The 8,645-nt window shown below is 38.2% G+C and overlaps 2 protein-coding genes across 2 annotated transcripts; both read left to right on the top strand.

Annotated features, from left to right (window-relative positions):
* The first annotated feature begins 3,038 nt into the window (after window positions 1-3,038).
* LOC149170779 (UPF0496 protein 4-like) lies at window positions 3,039-5,205 on the top strand. The gene is made up of 4 exons (XM_089425723.1): window positions 3,039-3,467; window positions 3,551-3,752; window positions 3,807-3,937; window positions 5,047-5,205. The coding sequence occupies exons 1-4, from the start codon at window positions 3,039-3,041 to the stop codon at window positions 5,203-5,205; spliced, it is 921 nt and encodes a 306-aa protein (XP_089281849.1).
* A 2,030-nt stretch (window positions 5,206-7,235) lies between these two features.
* Window positions 7,236-7,748, top strand: LOC149170778 (protein BPS1, chloroplastic-like). The gene has a single exon (XM_089425722.1). It carries the CDS (start codon window positions 7,236-7,238, stop codon window positions 7,746-7,748), a length of 513 nt encoding a protein of 170 aa, XP_089281848.1.
* Window positions 7,749-8,645: the final 897 nt, after the last annotated feature.

The following is an 8,645-nucleotide window of genomic DNA, read 5'->3' as shown; positions in this document are numbered from 1 at the left end:
ACCCCACCCATTGTCTATTCTTATAAAAGTACTTATGTAGGGCGTGGACCAAAGTACGATTAACTACTTTTGTTTTCCCATCAAACTGGGGCTAAAAGGATGTTGGAAAACGACAGTGATAACCCTGGAGGGACCAAAGAGTCTTCCAAAAGATTCTAAGTAACCTAGAATCCTGATCAGAAATGATGTTGGTGGGTAGGCCAAAATGCGGCATGACATGGGTGAAAACCAACTCAGTGGTCTGCAAGGCAGAAGTGGTTATCTTGGAGAAGCAACAAACAACAACTCAAATGGCATTATGTTCGCGCAAGGTCATAGGAAGTCCACTTAGGAAGTCCATATCGATAGATTCCCAAGGGAAAAGTGGGATGGGTAAGGCCTAGGATAGACCATGTTTTCAGTTAGATGGCTTACTTTGGTTGTACAATGACGAAGCCCACACATACTTATCGACTTGGCATTGCATAGCTAGCTAGAATAAGTGTCACTACATATCTTGAAGAGTCTTTGTAGTGCCAAAATGGGCCCCATAAGAGGAGGAGTGGGCCTCACGAAGGAGAAGCAGGGGGTCATCTCTCTGGGGCACACACAACAGGTTAATTGTATATAACCAACCGTCCTAGATGATGTAGTCCAAAAAAGGAGTTTGATTTACCTCTGTAGGTTGGAGAAAATCATTCCAGATAGGTACAAAAAGCATATCAGAGGGATAAATGACTTTCCAACTGTCATAATTGGCGCAAAAAACTTCTTACCATTGCAAAACTGGAACAGGAGGGCATCTCAAAAGGTCTACCACTGGAGTGAAGGCAACAACTATATTTCTCTGCAGTGTGGTGGCTTCTGCTCTCGTTGGGAACTCTATCCCATTGATTGAATTGCATATTCCTGATCAGTTTTTGTGGTCCACAGCATTCATGAGTTTGCAGCGAGGGATTAATGACGAAATGAAGAGATGTTTTGCCAACGACCGAGATCGAGTTTTGAGAGAGCTAGAATTTTTGGATGCAGCGATTGAAAATGTTCACCCTATAGTTGAGAAATTATCTTCTGCTAACATTGTCGATGGAAGAGAGAAAGTGGAACATATCAGAATTTCTATATAGGAAATACAACAAAGTGCACAATTTCTTGACCAGGGGTTAGATCCTCTCTCTATACAGGTTAATGACTTCTTTCATGTTATTTTGAGTGGAAGGAATGCATTGCTTGATAGTCGCAGGTTATCCGTAGAAGGCACACCCACCAAAGATGATCAGTCATGAATATATCAGTAAAGCTGACCAACATGAAATGTTTAGTTTTTATTTTTTAGATTGCTGGAGGGAACTCCAATATCCTTTACTAATGGCAGAAACCATGCTAGAAAGTTTCTCCATGACTGATGGGGATTGTATGAATATCTGGTCTATTAGTCAGATTATATGTATGGCTCTTGTAACTCTATCACTGCATATAAAAGTCATATTTAAGTCAGTTTATGATCTCGAAAAGGTAGTGAGCAAGATCAGAGCGCGGGAGCGGTTCGCCGAGCTTCCGTGTCTTGCACCTAAAAAATTAACGGCACACACTTGCTTTGCAATCTCTTGGTTGTCTTGCTATTTTGTTTCTGTTACCAAGCATTTCCCCTATTTTTGTCATTTGGTTTGTGAACTGCTTCAGCAATGAGTCTCCCACATGATGGCCATTCTCTGTTCCTAAACTTTGGAAATCCTTTCAGAATGGTTGCTTCTAATCGATCATCTGATCAGTCTGCAAAGTTTAATGAGATATTAAACGCCTTTGAGATTTCCTTAACAAGAAGATTAAAGCAACTCGAGCCAAAGATTTTGAAGAACACGATAAATCTATCGTGGATGCAGCTACCCATGGCGGTTTTATCTACTATACATGCAGACCTCAAGTCCCTTATTATAGATCTCCAATTTCCTACAGCAGAATGCGATGAGAAATGGATGGATGAATACCTGGATGACACTGTAAAGCTTTTAGACATTTGCCTTGCAATAAATGTCGCAATTTCAAGTTATCCACAGAAGGCACACCCATCAGAGATGATTAGTCATGAATATATTAGTAAAATTGACCAGCATGAAATGTTTCTTGGTTTAGGGTTTCTTAGGGTTTTTCATTTTCTTGGTTTAGGTATGGAACTCGAAAAGTTTCAATGCTTTTCTAGTTTATGATCTCGAAAAAAATTAGTTGAAGTCAGTTTGTTTAAGCGGTATAGAGAGTCAGGGATAGTATGCTTGTATTTGCCTTTCGCAATAGCTTTAAAAAAAAAATCCTCCTTCACAGAGGTTGACTGCTCCAGCTGTTTCTTTCTTTGTTGGTTTCGAATGATGTGAATTTTGTGGTGTTTCTTTGTGTTGAGGCGGTTAGGATTTTTCTTGAAAATAAATTGGTGAATATTGTCATTTTCATTCCTCGATGACGTTTTGTATAGAGACTCGGGGATAATATGCTTGTAGGCTTTTGCATCTTTTAGAAACATCGGTTGATCTTGTCATCCCTGGAATTCTTTCTCATCTCATTTTCTGAATGGGCTGTAATTCTACTTCACCCATTTTACTTGTATTTGGACGCAGGTATATAAAGTTCATTGAGTCGAAGAGAATTAATCAGATTTTCTTGCTCAGAAGTACCTTAACATATCCCATACATCATTGCGTGTTTGGTAGGGTATCGACATAACACCTCAACATATCCAACGCAACCTCTGTGCCAGGGAACCTTTGGAAAAAACCTTTGGCGGACCAATAAGAAAAAAAGTGTAAAACTGTGGAATAAGGTTTCAAGCTTTATAGGTTTTGCTACCTCTCTTTGCAGGTGATAATATCGTGGGATGAGCTTCCGTGTCTTGCACCTAAAAGATTAACGACACACACTTTCTTTGCAAGCTCTTGGTTGTCTTGCTATTTTGTTTCTGTTACTAAGGGTTTCCCCTGTTTTCATCATTTGGTTTGTGAACTGCTTCAGCAATGAGTTTCCCACATGATGGCCATTCTCTGTTCCTAAACTTTTGAAATCCTTTTAGAATGGTTGCTTCTAATCGATCGTCTGATCAGTCTGCAAAGTTTAATGAGATATTGAACGCCTTTGAGATTTCCTTAACAAGAAGATTAAAACAACTCAAGCCAAATATTCTAAAGAACACGATAAATCTGTCGTGGATGCAGCAAGCCATGGCAATTTTAATTGCTACACATGCGAAACTCAAATCCCTTATTACAGATCTCCAATTTCCTACAGCAGAATGGGATGAGAAATGGTTGGACAAATCCCTGGATGACACTATAAAACTTTTAGACATTTTCCTTGCGTTAAATGTCGAAATTTCAAAGCTTGAATATTTCCAGCTTCCTGTTCATTATGCTTTGCATTTGATGGGCTTTTCAGATGGCGTTTGGTCTAACGACAAGCTCTTCTGTGTCAAAGGTTCTCTCCAAGAATTGAAGGAAAAAATGGTGCAAACACCCAAAGGAATAGTAGGATTGAAAATTGCGTTGTGATATTACAACATATGATCAAAAGCCTTGAGTTTGGAAAGGTAAAGTCATTGTCAAAGGGTAGTGTTTTCTTGAGAGTGATGTATGGAGTGAAGACAACAACTATATTTCTCTGCATTGTGGTGGCTTCTGCTCTTGCTGGGCACTCTAGCCCATTGATTGAATTGCATATTCCTGATCAGTTTTTGTGGTCCACAACATTCATGAGTTTGCAGCGAGGGATTAATGACGAAATCAAGAGATGTTTTGCCAACGACCAAGATTGAGTTTTGAAAGAGTTAGAATTGTTGGATGCAGCGATTGAAAATGTTCAACCTATAGTTGAGAAATTATCTTCTGCTGACATTGTCGATGGAACAGAGAAAGTGGAACATATCAAAATTGCTACATTGGAATTACAACAAAGTGCACAATTGCTTGCCCAGGGGGTTAGATCCTCTCTCTAAACATGTTAATGACTTCATGTTATTCTGAGTCGAAGGAATGCATTGCTTGATAGTCTCAGGTTATCCGCAGAACGCACACCCATAAGAGATGATCAATCATGAATATATTAGTAAAGCTAACTAGCATGAAATGTTTCTTGGTTTTGGGTTTCTTAGGTTTTTTCATTTTCCTGGTTTAGGTATGGAACTCAAAAATTTTGAGGGCTTTTCCAGTTTATGATCTCGAAAAAAATCAGTTTAAGTCAGTTTGTTTAAGTCGTATAAAGAGTTAGGGATAGTATGCTTGTAGATGCTTTTCGCAACACCTTTAAAAAAATCCTCCTTCATAGAGGTTGACTGCTGCAGCTGTGTTTTCTTTGCTGATTTTGGATGATGTGAATTTTGTGGCGTTTCCTTGTGTTGAGGCAGCTAGGATTTTTCTTGAAAATAAATTGGTGAATATTGTCATTTTCGTTCCTCGATGACGTTTTGTATAGAGACTCGGGGATAATATGCTTGTAGGCTTTTGCATCTTCTAAAAACATCGGTTGATCTTGTCATCCCTGGAATTCTTTCTCATCTCGTTTTCTGAATGGGCTGTAATTCTACTTCACCCATTTTACTTGTCTTTGGACACAGGTATATAAGCTTTCATTTAGTCGGAGAGAATTAATCAAATTTTCTTGCTGAGAAATACCTTAACAGATCCCATACGTCAGTGCGTGTTTGGTAGGTTATCGACAAGCCTTCAGTTTGGGATGGTAAAGTCATTGTCAAAGGGTAGTGTTTTCTTGAGAGCGATGTATGGAGTGATGGCAACAACTATATTGATCTGCAGTTTTGTGGCTTCTGCTCTCATTGGGCACTCTGGCCCATTGATTGAATTGCATATTCCTAATCACTTTTTGTGGTCCACACCATTCATGAGTTTGCAGCGAGGGATTAGTGACGAAATCAAGAGATGTTTTGCCAACGGTCGAGACCGAGTTTTGAAAGAGCTAGAATTGTTGGATGCAACGATTGAAAATGTTCACCCTATATTTTAGAAATTATCTTCTGCTAACATTTTCGATGGAACAGAGAAAGTGGAACATATCAGAATTTCTATATAGGAAATACAACAAAGTGCACAATTACTTGCCCAGGGGTTAGATCCTCTCTCGAAACAGGTTAAAGAATTCTTTCATGTTATTCTGAGTGGAAGGAATGCATTGCTTGATAGTCTCAAGTTATCCGCAGAAGGCACACCCATTAGAGATGATCAGTCATGAATATATCAGTAAAACTGACCAACATGAAATGTTTAGTTTTTATCTTTTAGATTGCTGGAGGGAACTCCAATATCCTTTACTAATTGCAGCAACCATGCTAGAAAGCTGCTCCATGACTGGTGGGGATTGTATGAATATCTGGTCTATTAGTCAGATTATATGTATGGCTCTTGTAACCATATCACTGCATATAAAATTCATATTTAAGTCAGTTTATGATCTTGAAAATGTACTTGAACTATCCTAACAGAGCCGCTATATTTACCTTTAATATTTTTGAAATCCCCTCATTCTCTTACACATGCCAAAAAATGTTGTTTTCTATTATGCTATCATAGGATCAGCCAACCTAAACCAACGATCCATGGATGGAGCTAGAGACACATAAATGGCCCAAGGTTGTTACCAGGTAGATTCACTCTACTCATTCTAACTATATATAAGCCTAACTACAATGCTCTCCCAACTTGACTTGACAAGAAAGGAAACAGAAAGTACAAAAATATCTCTCTGTCAAAGGAATCATTCTCTCTAAATAGGTTAATGACTTCTTTCATGTTATTCTGAGTTGAAGGAATGCATTGCTTGATAGTCTCAGGTTATCTGCATAAGGCACACCCATCATAGATGATCAATCATGAATTTATCAGTTAAGCTGACCAGCATGAAATGCTTCTTGGTTTAGGGTTTCTTAGGGTTTTTCATTTTCTTGGTTTAGGTATGGAACTCGAAAAGTTTAAGGGTTTTTCCAGTTTATGATCTCAAAAATATCAGTTTAAGTAAGTTTATTTAAGTCATATAGAGAGTCGGGGATAGTACGCTTGTAGTTACCTTTCGCAACAACTTTAAAAAAATACTCCTTCACAGAGGTTGGCTACTCCAGCTATCTTTTTCTTTGCTGGTTTTAGATGATGCAAATTTTGTGGCATTTCCTTGTGTTGAGGCAGTTAGGATTTTTCTTGAAAATAAATTGGTGAATATTGTCATTTTCATTCCTCAATGACGTTTTGTATAGAGACTCGAGGATAATGTGCTTGTAGGCTTTTGCATCTTTTAAAAACATCGGTTGATCTTGTCATCCTTGGAATTCTTTCTCATCTCGTTTTCTAAATGGGTTGTAATTCTACTTCACCCATTTTACTTGTCTTTAGATGATGGTATATAATCTTTCATTGAGTACGAGAGAATTAATCGGATTTTCTTGTTCAGAAATACCTTAACAGATCCCATACGTCAGTGCGTGTTTGGTAGGGTATCGACATAACACCTTAACACATCCAACGTAACCTCTGTGCCAGGGAGCCTTTGGACACAACCCTCGACGAACCAATAAGAAAACAGTGTAAAACTGTGGAATAAGGTTTCGAGCTTCATAGGTTGTGCTACCTATCTTTGCGAGTGATAATATCGTGGGACGAGCTGCCGTGTCTTGCACCTAAAAAATTAATGCCACACAATTTCTTTGCAAGCTCTTGGTTGTCTTCCTATTTTGTTTCTGTTATCAAGCGTTTCCCCTGTTTTCGTCATTTGGTTTGTAAACTGCCTCAGCAATGAGTCACCCACATGATGATTCTCTATTCCTAAACTTTGGAAATCCTTTCAGAATGGTTTCCTCTAATCAATTGTCTGATCAGTCTTCAAAGTTTAATGAGATATTGAATGCCTTTGGGATTTCATTAACAAGAAGATTAAAGCAACTCGAGCCAAAGATTCTGAAAAACACGATAAATATATCATGGATGCAGCAAGCCATGGCGGTTTTATCTACTACACACACGGACCTCAAGTCCCTTATTATATATCTCCAATTTCCTGTAGTAGAATGGGATGAGTAATGGATGGACGAATACCTGGATGACACTATAAAGCTTTTAGACATTTTCCTTGCATTAAATGTCAAACTTTCAAAGGTTGAATATTTCCATCTTCTTGTTCATTATGCTTTGCATTTGCTGGACTTTTCAGATTGTGTTTGGTTTATCGACAAGCTCTTCCATGTCAAAGGTTCTCTCCAATAGTTGAAGGAAAAAATGGATTCGAAGGGGAAAAATGGTGCAAACACCCAAAGGAATAGTAGGATTGAAAATTGCATTTTGATATTACAGCATCTGAGCAAAAGCCTTCAGTTTGGGAAGGTAAAGTCATCGTCAAAGGGTAGTGGTTTCTTAAGAGCGATGTATGGAGTGAAGGCAACAACTACATTTCTCTGCAGTGTGGTGGCTTCTGCTCTCACTGGGCAATCTGGCCCATTGATTGAATTGCATATTCCTGATCAGTTTTTTTGGTCCACAACATGCATGAGTTTGCAGCGAGGGATTAATGACGAAATCAAGAGATGTTTTGCCAACGGCCGAGATCGAGTTTTGAAAGAGCTAGAATTGTTGGATGCAGTGATTGAAAATGTTCACCCTATAGTTAAGAAATTATCTTCTGTTGACATTGTCGATGGGACAGAGAAAGTGGAACATATTAGAATTGTTATACAGGAATTACAACAAAGTGCACAATTGCTTGCCCAGGGGTTAGATCCTCTCTCTAAATAGGTTAATGACTTCTTTCATGTTATTCTGAGTGGAAGGAATGCATTTCTTGATAGTCTCAGGTTATTCGCAGAAGGCACACCCATCAAGATGATCAGTCATGAATATATCAGTAAAGCTAACCAGCATGAAATGTTTAGTTTTTAATTTATATATTGCTGGAGGAAACTCCAATATCCTTTACTAATGGCAAAAACCATGCTAGACAACCGCTCCATGACTAGTTGGGATTGTATGAATAGCTGGTCTATTAGTCAGATTATATGTATGCTCTTATAACTGTATCACTGCATATAAAAGTCATATTTAAGTCAATTTATGATCTCGAAAATGTACTTGAACTATCCTAACAGAGCCCCTATATTTACATTTAATATTTTTGAATTTGCCTGATTCTATTACACATGCCGAAAAATGTTGTTTTCTGTTCTGCTATCATAGGATTAGCCAACCTGAACCAATGATCCATGGACGGAGCTAGAGACACAGAAATGGCCCAAGGCTATTACCAGGTAGATTCACTCTACTCATTCTAGCTATATATAAGCCTAACTACAATGCTCTCCCAACTTGACTTGACAAGAAAGGAAACATAAATTACAAAAATATCTCTCTGTCAAAGGAAACAATAGCCAATATAGCAAATAATTGTTCCTCAAGAGATGTTCCCTACTTAGCATGTGAATCTCCCATCATAAATGGCTCACAATGTGAGAGGTATCGGTCACAACTTTCATATAATATGTCATAAACTTACATTGGTCAGAAATAGAAGATGCCAAGCATCTATATGGAAGGAATTTTCATAGATCTATAAGTAATCCTACAAATCTTCAAAACTCATCTGCCCCTCCTCTTGAAATCTCATCCGCCCCTTTTATTAGGAGAACAACTCTGAGC

This window comes from Pinus tabuliformis, chromosome 4_2, assembly GCF_031772625.1.
Source record: "Pinus tabuliformis cultivar Carrire ecotype Pingquan chromosome 4_2, CPIR1, whole genome shotgun sequence".
In the NCBI taxonomy this organism is placed as follows: domain Eukaryota; kingdom Viridiplantae; phylum Streptophyta; class Pinopsida; order Pinales; family Pinaceae; genus Pinus; species Pinus tabuliformis.
Note: the sequence above shows the minus strand (reverse complement) of the source record. Positions and strands in the feature narration are given on the sequence as shown.